Here is a 14,785-nt window from a genome sequence, read left to right on the forward strand (position 1 = left end):
CAAACTAAACCGAACTACGATCTAATAAAAAAAAAATAAGTTCGTTATGGACATGGTAATTAAACCAAACTTGATGCTTAATCAATTAATCAAAAGTGTATATTTTAGCGTTTAGCTTCAAAGCTTTAAAGCCTCCGATCCCTCCAATGTGAATAAACAGTTGTCTACGTTAGAAGCAAGATACGTGTCATTGACATGTGATGTGTCGACCCAAAATCCATCATAAACATCTGTTAACACTCTCCATCTACCACCTACTCAGTATTTATATACCAGCATTTCGTACATAAGATATGATAAGTTATATGTACATGCATATCAAAGTATAGTTGGCTAAATTAAAACCCGAATAAGACACCAAAAAATACTTACAGAAGAAAACAAAAAATGGAGACTTACGTTGATGCGAGTGGTGTAGACGAGACTGCAGCTGAGTCATCTGTTGAAAAGCACAAGAAAAAGTTGAAAGTGATGGTTGCAATTGATGAGAGCAAGAACAGCTTCGATGCGTTGCAATGGGTAGTGGAACATCTCAGAGATGTTATTAGCGCCGAACCGGAAACTGGTCAAGAAGGCGGTTTACTTACGTTGGTTCATGTTCATCCAACGTACCTTCAATATATCTACCCTTCTGGTGGAACTGGTGAAGATTCAACGCTTCTTTCTTATCTTTTCGTTTATTCTCTATGCCTCTACTATAAGGGAAATTATTATATACAATATTGAGAGAGTTTGAAAATTCTTAGCTTCGGCGGTGTATGCCACAGATTCAGTGCCCGAACAAGTGAGAAAAGCAAGAGAAGAGAGTACGACCAACTTATTCACACGGGCGTTGGAGATATGCAGAGGCAAAATGGTGCGCTATGTGTATACACATATGTGTGAAAATCGTCCTAGAATTGTCTTCTATCTCGCTTTTGAGTTTTTATTTTTTGTGTATATATGTTGTAGGTGAAGACAGAGACTATGATATTGGAAGGAGATCCTAAGGAGATGATATGCCAAGCTGTCGAGCAAACCCACGTTGATCTCCTTGTGCTTGGTAGCCGTGGACTCGGCATGATCAAAAGGTTACTTCCATTAGGTCTTAAGGTCTAAACAAAACAAAAAAACAAACATTTCAGGGTGTGACCTCACCAATTTGTGGTGTTCGGGATATGCAGGGCGTTTTTAGGGAGTGTAAGTGACTACTGTGCCCAACATGCGAAACGTCCAATTCTCATTGTGCGACCGCCTAGAGAGACTTCAACTAGCAGCACGAAGGAACACAAGATCAAGTGAGGAAGGAAACCATGTTATGATCACTTCTATTTCATATCGTTTGTACTTGTTCGTAGAGAACAAAAAAAGTGTGCCAATGAACAATAATCGAACTTTATACGGTGTACTTTGGTTCTTGGAAACGTTTTCTGAAAATAGGTAAGAAATTTGCAACAAAAAAAGAAAGAAATAAACCAACTCTCTGTGTGTATAGATTCTAAACCGGCTAACCAGTTTAATCGTCTGGTTAAAGAAGCAACCTCCTTAAATAGACGAAAACAGACGCTATACAGTTTCTAAATGCAAGTAAAAGACGGACTGAGAAGCAAAAGTTTACAATACACGCAGGTCTACTACTTTGCACGTTGGTTTTGTTAAGCCTGCAAGTTAGATCACAATGACTTCTTTGTTAGTAGTGACCAAACCAGAAAGGTATTAAAACATAGAATTCTCGTTCGTGCAAGATTATACCTGTTGGCTCATTAGGATCTCCACTGCTACAGTGAGATCATCGTCGGCAGCAGCAAGCGCCACTTCCACTTGTGTCTGAAGCAAACCCAGAGACTCTTAAGATATCTTTTCACTATTGTTTTTTTGTTAAGGTTGGTATGAATCAGGAAACGTACCCTATCGAAGCCCATGGCGACGAGTTTCTGGATTTGTTCTTCTGGAGCAGCAACACGTCCCTGTGCCTTAACAGCTCAATGAGAGAAATGCCTCTAGAAGCCTAACAAGGGTTTGGATGTTAGGCAAAATATGTAAGAGAAGGAACTAACCTGGGATTGGGGCAGGACTGCTGTATTAGCTATTGGCACCTGTCTGCACACACAGTGAGGTAAGAAGTTGAGGTTGAAAGAAGGTGCATATCAAGCTGATTATGTAGACATTAATACCTTGGCTCTGCCGTGGTGGTGATAGTTGCATCAGAAAGGCGGTCTGGGGAGCTGCTATCTTCCAGCAGTCTAGCGTGAAGGTTTGGGTCTGTTTCTCCAGTTGGAGCAGTTGGATCACGGGCAGTGCTAAGAGTTCTACCTCTTCCCGGAAATCTACTGTCCTCAGAAGACTGCATGTAAAGTAGTATGGTTTGTTGTGAACACATCCACTAAGAAAAGGAAAGAAACTGAGAAGATTAGCATGGACCATACCTGATTCGATGCTTCCCTCTGTGGCAACCATGAAGACAAGGATCTCCAAGCATTTCCTGTAGAGAAGCCACTGTTCGAGGAATATGTCATTTGGATGTTATCTAGGAAAATAGTTCAGTCTTTGATATGTTCTTAGGAAATCACACCTGGATGTTGTGTTTTGTACAGAGTAAGTGGGAATGTAGTTGGAAGGATTCCCACCAGTACACATGATGAACTTGGGCCGCCTTATAAAGCTAGACTGGAAAAGGACATAGAATCTGGATGAGCTATGATTAATGCACCACTCACAGCCTCATATCAAAATATAGCAAAACTAGTAAGTGGTTGACTATTATCTTTGTAGTAAGTAGCTGAACCTAAAGCAGTACAACTTTTGGATCTTGATGACTTCTCGATATTAACAGAGGAAAGGAAATATCAAGAAGCCAGATCTTCTGAAGTACTTACCATCCAGGAGGCTGACTCAATGGTGGTAAAAAATGAAGATCCAGGCATCAAGAAATTGAAGAGGCCATATGAATCTGAAATCCAAAGCGACTAACAAATTAGCTGGCCATGAAATTGCAGGTTTAGAAAGCAGATGGCAATGAGACAGGTCAAAAGTCATACATGAAAATCCAGACAGGATGCCGCATAAGTGCCCAAGCAGTGAAACATTTGTCATGAGAAGCTGGAATACTACTAATAAGATCCACGGATACCTACGCATGGATACAAATTTTTACCTCATATGAGCAACAAGAAAGGCAGGTGGACACTAAGATGCCAACAAGCAAGACAATGAGCTTACAGTTTAGCTGGCACGTTGAAGAGACCAAACACACTGCACAGGAAGAAAGTAGCAAATGAAGATATGTGAGATAGTCTCGTGAATACAAAGGATTAGCAAAACAGCCCACACTCAGAAGATGTTACACGCAAATCTTACAAATCTATTTGCAGAAGGCACTTTCACATGCATGTGTAGCATTCACAAATTTGAAGACTATGTTTCTAACGACAAGAGGGGAAGCTCATATTTACTTGCACTTTAATCTTCCAGAGTAAACCAAATTATTCAAGTAGCCATTGAAAATTCTTACCTCCTAGAGGTAACTCCACTGAGGCTTGTCTCTATAACAATCATAGAAAACAAGATTCCAGAAAATCCAATAGCGCATTCATTCATAAGATGATCATACTGATAGAAGGGATTATATCCTGCTAAGGATGCTATAAGAAGATGCAATATAGCATTGGTCGTTGCCAGCAAAAATGTCAGGTAGAGCAAACGGACTGATCCCATGATTCTCTCAAGCTCGGAGCCCATAGGAACCAATGCCATCATGTTGAACAGGACATGAAGCAGTGATCCATGGAAAATAATGGCTGTATAGAACCTATAAACTGCACAACAGATGACAGGAATAGGATGAACAAGAGAAAAATTAATCAAAGACATTCAGGCATCTCATTATTAATAACATGAAATTAGCAAAGCTACATGAAAATGAAATGCAGCCCTCAATAATATGAGAACATTACCTTGGAACCGTGAGATAATCGCAGAGGGTAAGAAGCATACTTCATAGAAAGAGTCATATCCAGTTAAGAGGCAAATCAGGTAAATGATCCCACAAACTACCACCACCGAGGACGTGAGAAACGGTATGGCATTCCACCATTGATTAAATCTAGTCTGAACCCCAGCCTATGAGAAAACAAGAAAATCCATAACTAATCACAAACAACCTGATACAAGACCTTTGATTGGTTTTATAACTAAACATTGTGCCAATATCTATCCACTTGGCCAGACATAGAAAACCTGATTACCTAGTAACATAAAATATATTTAGCCTTTTGATTCAGTTCAGAAATCTTCAAAAGGAGGTCACAGTTTTATAACTAGAAGAACTCAGAGGCTGGTATATATTATACGAAGAGAGCGTTTCTACAACTAACGACTGGCCATGAAAGTGAAGCTATGTCGAATTGAACTACTAATTTGTTAACTAATTGAATTGGGAGACACTTATTACTGATTTATGCTATCAGCCATAGCTCGTTCTCACTAGGGGTTTCTCGGTAATCAAATTTAAGTGAAGACCTCAGCAATTTCTGATTGATTGAGATCAAGAGAGAATAAGCAAGCAGAACGGAACAAATTGAACAGATCTCTCACCTCGGTAACAATGTTTGGCCTCATTATCGAAGTCGCGAATTAGTCTTCTTCTCTGATGCTTGCGTTGCGTGTATTTGAATTTCAATGACCCATATGGGAGAGAGGAAGTAAAGTACTCTCGTCGTCGTTTCTCTCCCACCGTAAAGACTCTTTTCGAGATCTTATTAACTTCTTCCCCCGGTTCTGGTAAAGTTTGGCGAACCGGGTCGGACCACGTTTTATTTTATTTTACTTTTTTTTTTTTTTTTTTTTTTTGGCTGAAAGAACTTTGATCCAGTTGTTGTGAATTTGTTTGTGATGACTGATGAGCTACAATTCCGTATGTCAATGTTGATTTCATGAAGCAGTAATTCATTTTGGTATATGTCGAGAATTGATAATGTAAAGTATATCAAAATTCAAAACTTTTCGATTGATCAACAGACTTGAGATCTGCGGTTGCAGCAAGATACAAAAAAGAGAACAATTCAACACTGTGAGGTCACCAAGAGAACATTGACGAAAAATTATCCAAGATCAGAGAGCTGAGAGATAGGACGAGAGGGAAGAGGCACCACACATGAGCTTTCCCTGCCACCAACCTTCGTCCCCTGCTAGAGGATGGAGGGCTTGATATGCCGGAAACCTGAGATTGGTTAAGGGACAAGAATTTAACAGCAAAAGGGGAAGACATGAGCACGTGAGATGGCTTTGAGTCTCTTACAGAAGGATAAGAAGAACAATTACTGGTTTACTCAAGAACAGTTAAAAGACTTTAGAGAAGCAACTTACAAGCAAGTAGACATAGATGCTTTGATGAAAAGATGCACAACTCACAACTAGCTGTCCTCTTCCAAGCCTCCTAATCTGGTACCTGGATCATAACTTATAAACAGTCGAAACTCGTTTCCAAGTTTGCTAGAGTGATGAGGCTTAAACACACAAGGACGAACACTCAATAGCTCAGCTGCATGTTCTCTTTGCACTTCTCCTGCAACACGTGAATATATCGCCCAGTTATTGATAAATCATAAAATCCAATGAATTTGACTTGAAAAAAACAGAAGTCGTCCTGGTACCTGTGAGAAGAAGCAACAATGAATCTACCGGGCTTGCAAGGAACGAAATTGTTTGACTAACTCTTTCCAGGCATTCCCTACTCTGCCAAGCAGGAACGAATCAAGATCGTTAAATCACTACCTAGAAGGTACTCAAATACATTTTATGCTAATGTGGTCCTCACAAGTCACAAATACTCTATCTGAGAAATATTGTGGATGATAACCAAAACGCAGCATAGAAGCACGACGTATTCATCTTAAAGAAGCGAGAATTAAGCCATGACCATAAGGTCCATAACTAACTGATAAAACTCCAATTGTAGGAGTTTAGCAAAGGCTTACACTTTAACTTTCATCTTGTTCTGATGTTGAACTTTCTACTAACAAACTACACGATAGCAGATTTGAGAGGCCACTAGATGGTATTGTATTTACGGATTTATATGCATCTTACATACTAGTCTCTAACCCTATCTTAGAAGCCATGACCGTAACTAACTGATAAACCTCCAGTTGTAGGAGTTTAGCAAGAGCTTACACTTATACTTTCATCTTGTTCTGATTTAGAACTTTCTACTATCGAACTCCACGATAGATAATTTGAGAGACCTGTATTTATATGCATCTTAATACAATACTAGACTCTATTCCTATCTTATCAAGTGGCAGGCTATAAAAATTCCAGATTACCATGAGATAAGTGCACCGGAGAAAGCAAAGAACTTTTAAATAAAATTTACCAAGTAGGGAGGATCTGCAACGATTATATGGAAGCAATGCTTCAGCTGAAGTGGTAGATCTTCAGGTTCGTTGTAATCATAAAACGTGAACTCACTTCCATACCTCTCGAATCTCATATCGTACTCCAGCAATTGCACATGGAGACTCGGATCCCTTTTCTGACTCATCACAAACACAGAAGAAACTTAGCATCAGCAACAACAACAAAAGTATCGATTTTTAGCAAAACGGATTCGATACAAATCAAGGGGCACTTAAACAAAAGTAGTACCTTGAGATAAACGTAGAGAGTAGGGCAAGCAATGCAAGCGACTCTGCAGCCTGAGAATCTTTGAGAGAGAGTGACCACTTCCTCAGCTACAGTCTCAGCGGTTTCAGGTTCGTACCAGAATTGGCTGAGTCTCCAATCCTCTGCAACCAGCTCCACTTTATCGGATTCATCTCCTCCGGCGACGGAAGACGTCGGCGGCGTGCTCGCGACAGGCTTGTTCTGGTCGGCTAGAAATTCTTGGAGCGCCGCCAATGCTTGAGAGCTCAACACTAGCGAATCGTCATCCTCTACATCTCTATCTCGTGGAGCTGAAGAAACGTGGCCGTGTAGCCTCTGGAGCTCATCTTCTTTTTCCATTGGAGCTTCGGTGTATCGGGAAGGAGAGAGCTTAACGGACACGGCCAGTTGAATGTTTAAGGGATTTAGGGCTTTTCGATTCGGCTTGCGTTTATAGAGAAATTTCATAAAAGGTCACCAACTTTTGAAAGTTTTCTATGATAGACATGAACCTTTTAATTGATATTGAAAATGGTTATCACTATTAGTATTTTCTTTATTGATTGATATATTTATTTCTTTTTCTTGTTTTTTACACCTTGTAGGTGTTGGAATTTTCCTAAACAGAGTATATAAATTAGATAGAAAAACTATGTTTTTATTTGAGACTTGTAAATACTTTTATTATAAAAGTTATTAGTTTGTCAGTTTAATATGATAGCATAGTGAGGTTGCTATGTATTTTATCAAGATAACTAACATAAACTAGCTTGTGTGCTATGCTATTTTTTTTTAAAAAATTGTCTTTTAAGGAAATTGTTAAAAAGATGATGATTTTCTTATAGATTTTTTTGGGTTAAACTAGTAATTTTCCGTTTTTATAGGGACTTAAATTTAAAATCTAACATCGAGGACAAAATTAGGTAAAAACTGAGGAGAGGAGCCAACAAAAAAATTACAGTACGATCGTGAAAGCTCTGTCTCTTTCTCTATGTTTAGGAAGTTAGAAGATTAAAAAAAAAAAACAGAGGATTCTAATTTCTCCACCTCCAATGGAACACATTGGCATTGATAGATTGAGACTTGATGAGAATCTCTTAGATCAGAAACGGCCGCCATTATCGTTCTCTCTCACGTTCCAACCATCTAATCCTAGACACCCAAAGATCCCTATTCAAAACCTCCTCATTATCTTTTTTGGCTCTGTTCTTTTCTTCCATTAAAGAATCTCCTCTGTCTCATGGGTTTTGTTTGACTTCCAGGTCTGCTTCTTATTTACCCTTTGTGTTTTTCTCCTCAAATACAAGAACTTTTCTGTGTTTGGTGTGTGTATTTGATTGATGATGGTATATTGGTATTGTATATTTGACATTTTCAGGACATTCATTACAAGGAACTGCTTGAGCCTGGTTTCAAGTGATAATGGGTTAGCATCTTGTGACAAAATTCTATGAACATTTTGATTTGGTATTATATTTGAATGATCTTGGTTGTGCAGAAATGAAGACCATTCTTCGATCAATCAGTTTTAATGACAATGAGTCGGATTCAACCATCGCTGAATCAAATGAAACTAGAAAGAAGCTGTTCAGCAGATCCCTTAGCGGTAATAAAGGGACTACACAACGATCAAGAATCTCTCCGGCTGATGTGGTGAACAATTTCTCTGTTAAGCCTTTGACTTTTATGAAAGAAGATGACAGATATAAATCGCGGAGATGGAAACCAGTTTCCGAGAACGATCATGCCAAAGAATTTTTAGCCTTGTTATTAGGTGACGGACGGTATCAAGCTGCGTTGAAGTTGCAGAAGGTTTATAGAAGTTTTCGAACCAGAAGACGGCTAGCTGATTGTGCTGTAGTCGTTGAGCAAAGATGGTTCGTACGTAGAGCTATAGTTGTAATCATTATGAATGCAAATTATTTGTTTAGTGTGTGACTGAATGGATCATTTTGCAGGTGGAAGGTACTTGACTTTGCTGAACTCAAAAGAAGTTCTATATCGTTTTTTGAAATTGAGAAGCAAGAGACTGCAGTTTCACGTTGGTCTAGAGCAAGAACAAGAGCTGCTAAGGTAACACTAACCCTATCAAACATGTTGGTTTTGATGCATACTAAGGCTATCAAAACATATTAATGACTTGACAATCTTATTGTTTAGGTGGGTAAAGGCTTGTCTAAAGACGAGAAAGCTAGGAAATTGGCTTTGCAGCACTGGCTTGAGGCAGTAAGAATATTCTTGTACAATATGTCTTTCTCTGTGGCTATATAAGTTTTGTGTAAAGCCATGTCATCTTAATTTTTAAGCTTAACAGATTGATCCTCGACATCGGTATGGCCACAATCTGCAATTCTATTACCATGCTTGGCTCCACTGTGACAGTAAACAACCCTTTTTCTATTGGTAAGCTTTGCTGTTACACAATCAAAAGTATGACAGTATCAAGAGTAAATACAATTTACGAGCTAACGTCCAACTTAATTTGGACATGTAGGCTTGACATAGGACAAGGTAAAGAATTGAACCACGAAAGATGTCCAAGATCAAAACTTTACCAACAAAGCATCAAGTATCTTGGTCCCGTGAGTTTTACCCTCTAGTTTCTGTAATTATTGACATGCTTGTTTAATACCTTCTTTGTAATGATTTATTCTTTCTTAAACTAACAGACCGAAAGGGAGGCATACGAAGTTGTAATTGAGGATGGGAAACTAATGTATAAGCAAAGTGGGGTAGTCCTCGACACAAAAGAAGGTCCTCCTGATGCAAAGTGGATCTTTGTCCTAAGTGTATCTAGAATATTGTATGTTGCAATGAAGAAAAAGGGTAACTTTCAACACTCGAGTTTTCTAGCCGGCGGAGCTACATTATCTGCTGGAAGAATTGTGGTTGAAGATGGTGTTCTTAAGGTCAACGAAAGAAATTCCCTTTAGCTGTTCCTCGTTTATACTTATTCAAAAGAAAACAAGTAAGACTTTGTTAAAACTGTGTGTTAAGTTTGAGTTCTTTGGATGGTCTTTTCAGGCAGTTTGGCCTCACAGTGGACATTATCTCCCAACAGAAGAGAATTTTCAGGCCTTCATGTCGTTCCTTCGTGAGAACAATGTAGACCTCGCCAGTGTAAAGGTAATTAAGTCCATTATGTGTAATCATAGTTTTGTGGCTCTGGTCTGTGTTTAGGCTATGATTTACGGAGTTACAGATATTCTTTTTCATATTCTGCAGAAGAGTCCGGATGAAGAAGATGGAGAAGCTCATCCTAAGGTGAAGAGGATGCCTTCAAGAATCAAAGAGACCGAAGAAGAACATTGTGACTTTGTGGATGCTGAGACCGGTGAAAGTCCCAACACTAAACGTCCCAACAATCATTCAGAGCTACAAACATTAACAAGGTCCCATTCAAAACTTTCAAGACGGGAGACTCTTGACAACGTGATTGAGGAAGATCAGGAGGATGAAGAAGAAGAACCTGAAACCCCTTCAGAAGAAGGATATGAGACAGCAGAAGAGACATTCATAGCTGAGGAAGAGTTCACATACCCAAAATCAAATCTGTTCGATGAAGACATTGAAGAATACGAGAAACCTGTCCTGAAGGAGAAGATAATGAAACGGATAGATTCACACAAAGGAATTAAATCTTATCAGTTAGCTGAGAGGCTACATTCAAGATGGAGTACTGGTGCAGGGCCTAGAATCAGTTGTATGAGAGATTACCCATCAGAGCTTCAATTTAGGGTTCTTGAGCAAGCTCATTTATCTCCAAGAGCTTCACGCTTTGCTAACCCATCTCCTTTTGCTCCGGTTAGATCACGAGGAACAAGTCTTGGGAAAAGTCCTTTGGCGGCTGAAGAACTTGAGAAGCTTTAGGTCAATTCAATATATATGTGACGCAAATGCTCATATGATGAAGTGATCCGCTTAAATAATTTTTTGTTTGTTACGCAAGATACAAAAGTAGGGATTAATTGAAGAATGGTCTTCTTATGTTTGTTCCTTGTTTCTCAAGTCACCTATTCATTATTCTTTTGTTAATGTCTGCAACTCTGCATAATTGAGAAAAACAACAATTGTTAATTATGATGATTTTTGTTCGTGTGATTATTTTGTTTGTAATCCACTGAATCATATATACTCGATGGCCCATTGATGGATTTAATCTTCACTAATTTAATTGTAATCCAAATGATTTAATCAAACAAATTTAGTCTATTTATTATTAACCAAAAACTAATTTGAAGCTAACCAAATCTTTACTCCGGTTTAAATTGTTTAATTTAATTGATTTTTTTGCTCCGACATCATCAAAATGGATGATGCAATTAATCTGAATCGTGTATCATAAAGTCGATATTACTTACCCAAAGAGACCAAAAGACACTGTCAGTAATCAATATGTTACAATTACAATAGACAGGGGTAGATCAGGAATATTCACAAGAGATTTCTTTCTTTTTTTTTTTTTGGTCAAAGAGAGAGATTTCTTCTATAAATTGCAAAAGCCCTACAAGTACAAATACTTGTCACGGTTCCTTCGTCTGAGCTTTTGGGATTTAATCCTTGTCTTACGTTGTCGCTCGCTTCTCACCGTACTGATCCGACTCTGGTAGATTCAGGTCTCGAACTCTCTTAGTACTTATGTTGTTTGGTGTTGATTACGATTAGATTTTGCACTCAATAGCTTATATTTGATTTATACCCTGAAGAAAAATGTTCTGCTTCGGATCTATTTTTATTACTCGATTATGATTTCTGTGTTTGATTTATAGGCTTATCATGATTCTATGATTATCAAAATCTTTGCTTGATTGTAAAGAAAAAAAATTGAAATTTGCTTTACTCTGTTTTCATTGAAACCCTAATGAACTCTACGGTGAAGGTTCTTCCTTTGGATCTGTTTTTCTCGAGTTGCTTTTATCATTTCAGCTTAGCTTATTCTTTGCTGTGCCATTTTGTGGATTGCAGATTCTCATTGCTTCTATTGCCTAACGTTTACCTTTTTTCTGCTAATAAAGATGTCTAAGTTCTTTGATCCTCAGGTTTCCTCTTAAACCTTTGTATATCGATAACTTCTTTAGTATCGTCTATTGGCTTGCTCCATTGGTTTTTACTTACTTCAATTTCTCGTTGTATCTTTGTTCACCAGAGTGGAAGTGATAGTGAATATGAGAGTGATGTCGACGAAGAGTTGGACGTGGTTCAAGATACCAATGCTGCTAGTGCCTCGCGTTACCTTCCAGGTGGCAGTGATAGTGAGGACGATGATCTCCGTAAACGTGTTGTTCAGCCAGCCAAAGACAAGCGTTTTGAAGAGATGGTTAGTACCACAGAGCTGATGAAGAATGCCATTAAGATCAATAACTGGGTTAGTCTACAAGACAACTTTGATAAGATTAACAAGCAGTTGGAAAAAGTTATGAGGATTACAGAGGCTGTCAAGGCTCCAATCTTGTACATCAAAACCCTTGTGATGTTGGAAGATTTCCTAAACGAAACTCTGGCCAACAAGGAAGCAAAGAAAAAGATGAGCACTATCAACTCCAAGGCCTTGAATTCAATGAGGCAGAGATTGAAGAAGAACAACAAGCGCTATGAAGAGGAAATTATCAAATATAGGGAGTCGCCAGAAACCGAGGAAGTGAATGAATCAGAGGATGAAGATTCTAAAGATGACGACGAGGATGACGTTAATGTGGAGGCTGATTCTGAAGAGGAGGAGGAAGCCAACGATAAAGGTGATCCCTCTTGGAAGAAGATGCTTAGTAAGAAAGATAAACTTATGGAGAAGTTGTATAATAAAGATCCTACAGAGATCACATGGGACTGGGTAAACCAAAAGTTCAAAGAAGTTGTGGCTGCCCGTGGAAAGAAGGGAACTGCACGATTTGAACTCGTAGATCAGCTTACACACCTGATAAAGATTGCCAAAACTCCAGCGCAGAAACTTGAAATCTTGTTTAGTGTTATTTCTGCACAGTTTGATGTGAATCCTGGTCTCAAAGGACACATGCCTATCAAGGTCTGGAAGAAGTGTGTGAATAACATGCTTACGATACTGGACATTCTTGTCAAATATGATAACATCGTTGTCGATGATACAATTGAGCCTGATGAGAATGAAACTTCAAAACCAGAAGACTTTGATGGAACAATTCGGGTCTGGGGTAACCTTGTTGCTTTTGTGGAGAGGATAGACACTGAATTTTTCAAGAGTTTGCAGTGCATAGATCCTCATACACGTGAGTATGTGGAGAGATTGAGAGATGAGCCGATGTTCTTAGCTCTTGCTCAAAACATCCAAGACTACTTTGAGCGGTCTGGTGACTATAAAGCTGCGGCGAAGGTGGCCTTAAGACAAGTTGAGTTAATTTACTACAAACCTCAGGAAGTTTATGATGCCATGAGGAAACTGGCTGAGCTGGTTGTGGAAGAAGAAGAAGAAGAAGATAGTGAGGAGCCCAAAGAGGGAGCTGGAACTCCCGCTTCATTCATTGTTGTTCCAGAGGTTGTTCCTCGTAAGCCTACCTTCCCAGAGAGTAGTCGAGCTATGATGGATGTTCTCGTCTCCCTTATTTACAAATATGGAGATGAACGGACCAAAGCTCGTGCGATGTTATGTGATATATATCATCTTGCTTTAGTGGATGAGTTTGTGTCTGCTAGGGACTTGTTGCTAATGAGTCATCTGCAGGAAAATATTCAGCACATGGACATCTCAACCCAAATCCTCTTTAATAGGTCCATGGCACAGCTTGGTCTCTGCGCGTTCCGGGTCGGAATGATCACCGATGCTCACAGCTGCCTGTCTGAACTGTACTCTGGTCAAAGAGTGCGGGAGTTGCTTGCTCAAGGTGTCCAGCAAAGCCGATATCATGAGAAGACTCCCGAGCAGGTACATATTTTTGTTTGTATGCATAGTATCTTCTTATGCATCTCAGGTTCGTAGATTTTGTTTCCATCTTATTTACTATGTAATTGGGTTCGTGATGTTCATGGTGGGTCTGTTTAGATTGAGAATGAAGCTAACTGTCTGCAACCTTTTGGTCCAACCAGGAAAGATTGGAAAGGAGACGACAGATGCCATATCACATGCACATAAACCTTGAGCTTCTTGAAGCTGTTCATCTCATCTGCGCCATGCTACTAGAGGTCCCTTACATGGCAGCCAATTCTCATGATGTCAAACGCAGGGTGATTAGCAAGAACTTCCGTCGACTGCTCGAGATCAGCGAGAGGCAAGCATTCACTGCTCCTCCTGAGAACGTTCGTGACCATGCCATGGCAGCAACCCGAGCTCTCATTAAAGGAGACTTCCAAAAGGCTTTTGAAGTTGTGAAATCTCTTGATGTCTGGAGACTGTTCAAGAATCGGGAAACCATTCTTGCTATGGTGAATGAGAGAATCAAAGAAGAGGCTTTGAAGACTTATATCTTCACATACTCGGCCTCTTACGAGTCCCTAAGTCTAGATCAACTTGCCAAGATGTTTGATCTCTCTGAGAACAAAGTCCACAGCATCGTGAGCAAGATGGTGATAAATGAAGAACTCCATGCAAGCTGGGACCAGCCTACACGTTGCATTATCTTCCATGATATACAACACAACAGGTTGCAAACCTTGGCTTTCCAGTTAACCGAGAAGCTTGCTATTCTTGCGGAGAGTAACGAGAGAGCAATGGAAGCTAGGACCGGTGGTGGCGGTCTGGATCTAAGTTCAAAAAGAAGAGACAACAATCAAGACTACGGAGGAGGAGCAGGTGGTGGAAGGTGGCAAGAAAACATGTCTTACACACAAGGAAGACAAGGTTACAACGGTGGTGATAGGTCTTGTTATGGTGGTAAGAGATCATCTGGGCACGGTGGTCAGAACCGAGGAACTGGTGGGAATGCAGGAAGAGGTGGAACAGGGAATAGAGGAATGCAGATGGATGGCACGAGCCGTATGGTAAGTCTTAACCGAGGTGTTCGTATGTAAACATAAACCCAAATTAAAGGAGGAGATTTCTCGTAAAACTTCTTTGTTCTCTTGTAAAACTTCTTTGTTGTTCTGTTCTGTTTTTTTTGACTCTGTTGTTGACTCTATATATATTAATATTTTGATTAATTTAAAAAACATATGTTTAGTTATCAATTATCATATACCCTAATCGTTTTTTTTGGTTTTG

The 14,785-nt window shown here is 39.3% G+C and overlaps 5 protein-coding genes across 10 annotated transcripts; 3 read left to right on the top strand and 2 right to left on the bottom strand.

Moving 5' to 3' along the window:
- Positions 1-293: 293 nt before the first annotated feature.
- Positions 294-1,387, top strand: LOC104792132 (uncharacterized). 2 transcript variants are annotated; one of them, XM_010518191.3, is made up of 4 exons: positions 294-643; positions 768-856; positions 952-1,070; positions 1,164-1,387. In XM_010518191.3, the coding sequence occupies exons 1-4, from the start codon at positions 388-390 to the stop codon at positions 1,279-1,281; spliced, it is 582 nt and encodes a 193-aa protein (XP_010516493.1). In that variant the 5' UTR covers positions 294-387; the 3' UTR covers positions 1,282-1,387. The 2 variants fall into 2 exon arrangements, with proteins under 2 accessions (XP_010516493.1, XP_010516491.1); XM_010518189.3 differs by having other exon boundaries at positions 296-643; positions 747-856.
- LOC104792131 (rhomboid-like protein 15) lies at positions 1,359-4,831 on the bottom strand. 5 transcript variants are annotated; one of them, XR_015559334.1, is made up of 13 exons: positions 4,573-4,760; positions 3,933-4,098; positions 3,491-3,794; positions 3,199-3,231; positions 3,018-3,109; positions 2,856-2,929; positions 2,552-2,646; positions 2,406-2,475; positions 2,154-2,323; positions 2,037-2,075; positions 1,887-1,946; positions 1,732-1,806; positions 1,359-1,640 (listed from the first exon to the last, which is right to left on the bottom strand). XR_015559334.1 is itself a non-coding variant. In XM_010518187.3 (13 exons), the coding sequence occupies exons 1-13, from the start codon at positions 4,594-4,596 to the stop codon at positions 1,635-1,637; spliced, it is 1,212 nt and encodes a 403-aa protein (XP_010516489.1). In that variant the 5' UTR covers positions 4,597-4,831; the 3' UTR covers positions 1,359-1,634. The 5 variants fall into 5 exon arrangements, 3 of the variants coding, with proteins under 3 accessions (XP_010516489.1, XP_010516488.1, XP_087309772.1); XR_015559335.1 differs by having other exon boundaries at positions 1,887-1,952; XM_010518187.3 differs by having other exon boundaries at positions 2,037-2,079; positions 4,573-4,831.
- Positions 4,832-4,959: 128 nt separating this feature from the next.
- Positions 4,960-7,158, bottom strand: LOC147942900 (uncharacterized). The gene is made up of 5 exons (XM_087453647.1): positions 6,625-7,158; positions 6,353-6,511; positions 5,631-5,712; positions 5,344-5,542; positions 4,960-5,197 (listed from the first exon to the last, which is right to left on the bottom strand). The coding sequence occupies exons 1-4, from the start codon at positions 7,087-7,089 to the stop codon at positions 5,391-5,393; spliced, it is 858 nt and encodes a 285-aa protein (XP_087309773.1). The 5' UTR covers positions 7,090-7,158; the 3' UTR covers positions 4,960-5,197; positions 5,344-5,390.
- A 420-nt stretch (positions 7,159-7,578) lies between these two features.
- LOC104699215 (calmodulin-binding family protein) lies at positions 7,579-10,725 on the top strand. The gene is made up of 10 exons (XM_087453642.1): positions 7,579-7,883; positions 8,000-8,047; positions 8,120-8,498; positions 8,580-8,694; positions 8,782-8,847; positions 8,936-9,024; positions 9,116-9,203; positions 9,291-9,530; positions 9,646-9,747; positions 9,847-10,725. The coding sequence occupies exons 2-10, from the start codon at positions 8,044-8,046 to the stop codon at positions 10,489-10,491; spliced, it is 1,728 nt and encodes a 575-aa protein (XP_087309768.1). The 5' UTR covers positions 7,579-7,883; positions 8,000-8,043; the 3' UTR covers positions 10,492-10,725.
- Positions 10,726-11,038: 313 nt separating this feature from the next.
- Positions 11,039-14,751, top strand: LOC104792134 (eukaryotic translation initiation factor 3 subunit C-like). The gene is made up of 4 exons (XM_010518195.2): positions 11,039-11,237; positions 11,587-11,660; positions 11,768-13,513; positions 13,675-14,751. Exons 2-4 carry the CDS (start codon positions 11,637-11,639, stop codon positions 14,593-14,595), a joined length of 2,691 nt encoding a protein of 896 aa, XP_010516497.2. The 5' UTR covers positions 11,039-11,237; positions 11,587-11,636; the 3' UTR covers positions 14,596-14,751.
- Positions 14,752-14,785: the final 34 nt, after the last annotated feature.

Source organism: Camelina sativa, chromosome 6, assembly GCF_030686135.1.
Source record: "Camelina sativa cultivar CO46 ecotype springtype chromosome 6, ASM3068613v1".
Lineage (NCBI taxonomy): Eukaryota > Viridiplantae > Streptophyta > Magnoliopsida > Brassicales > Brassicaceae > Camelina > Camelina sativa.

Coding starts and splice junctions, on each gene's coding strand:
- LOC104792134 (XM_010518195.2), top strand. CDS start 11,637: ATGTCTAAGTTCTTTGATCCTCAG. Junction 11,661..11,767: donor CTAAGTTCTTTGATCCTCAG/GTTTCCTCTTAA, acceptor TTTGTTCACCAG/AGTGGAAGTGATAGTGAATA. Junction 13,514..13,674: donor ATGAGAAGACTCCCGAGCAG/GTACATATTTTT, acceptor TGGTCCAACCAG/GAAAGATTGGAAAGGAGACG.
- LOC104792132 (XM_010518189.3), top strand. CDS start 388: ATGGAGACTTACGTTGATGCGAGTGGTGTAGACGAGACTGCAGCTGAG. Junction 644..746: donor CTACCCTTCTGGTGGAACTG/GTGAAGATTCAA, acceptor GAAAATTCTTAG/CTTCGGCGGTGTATGCCACA. Junction 857..951: donor AGATATGCAGAGGCAAAATG/GTGCGCTATGTG, acceptor TATATGTTGTAG/GTGAAGACAGAGACTATGAT.
- LOC104792131 (XM_010518186.3), bottom strand. CDS start 4,596: ATGAGGCCAAACATTGTTACCGAG. Junction 2,080..2,153: donor ACCACCACGGCAGAGCCAAG/GTATTAATGTCT, acceptor CTGTGTGTGCAG/ACAGGTGCCAATAGCTAATA. Junction 1,953..2,036: donor CAGTCCTGCCCCAATCCCAG/GTTAGTTCCTTC, acceptor TGAGCTGTTAAG/GCACAGGGACGTGTTGCTGC.
- LOC147942900 (XM_087453647.1), bottom strand. CDS start 7,089: ATGAAATTTCTCTATAAACGCAAGCCGAATCGAAAAGCCCTAAATCCC. Junction 5,713..6,352: donor TTGCAGATCCTCCCTACTTG/GTAAATTTTATT, acceptor CCTGCTTGGCAG/AGTAGGGAATGCCTGGAAAG. Junction 5,543..5,630: donor ATTGTTGCTTCTTCTCACAG/GTACCAGGACGA, acceptor CACGTGTTGCAG/GAGAAGTGCAAAGAGAACAT.
- LOC104699215 (XM_087453642.1), top strand. Junction 8,499..8,579: donor GTAGTCGTTGAGCAAAGATG/GTTCGTACGTAG, acceptor ATCATTTTGCAG/GTGGAAGGTACTTGACTTTG. Junction 9,748..9,846: donor TAGACCTCGCCAGTGTAAAG/GTAATTAAGTCC, acceptor CATATTCTGCAG/AAGAGTCCGGATGAAGAAGA.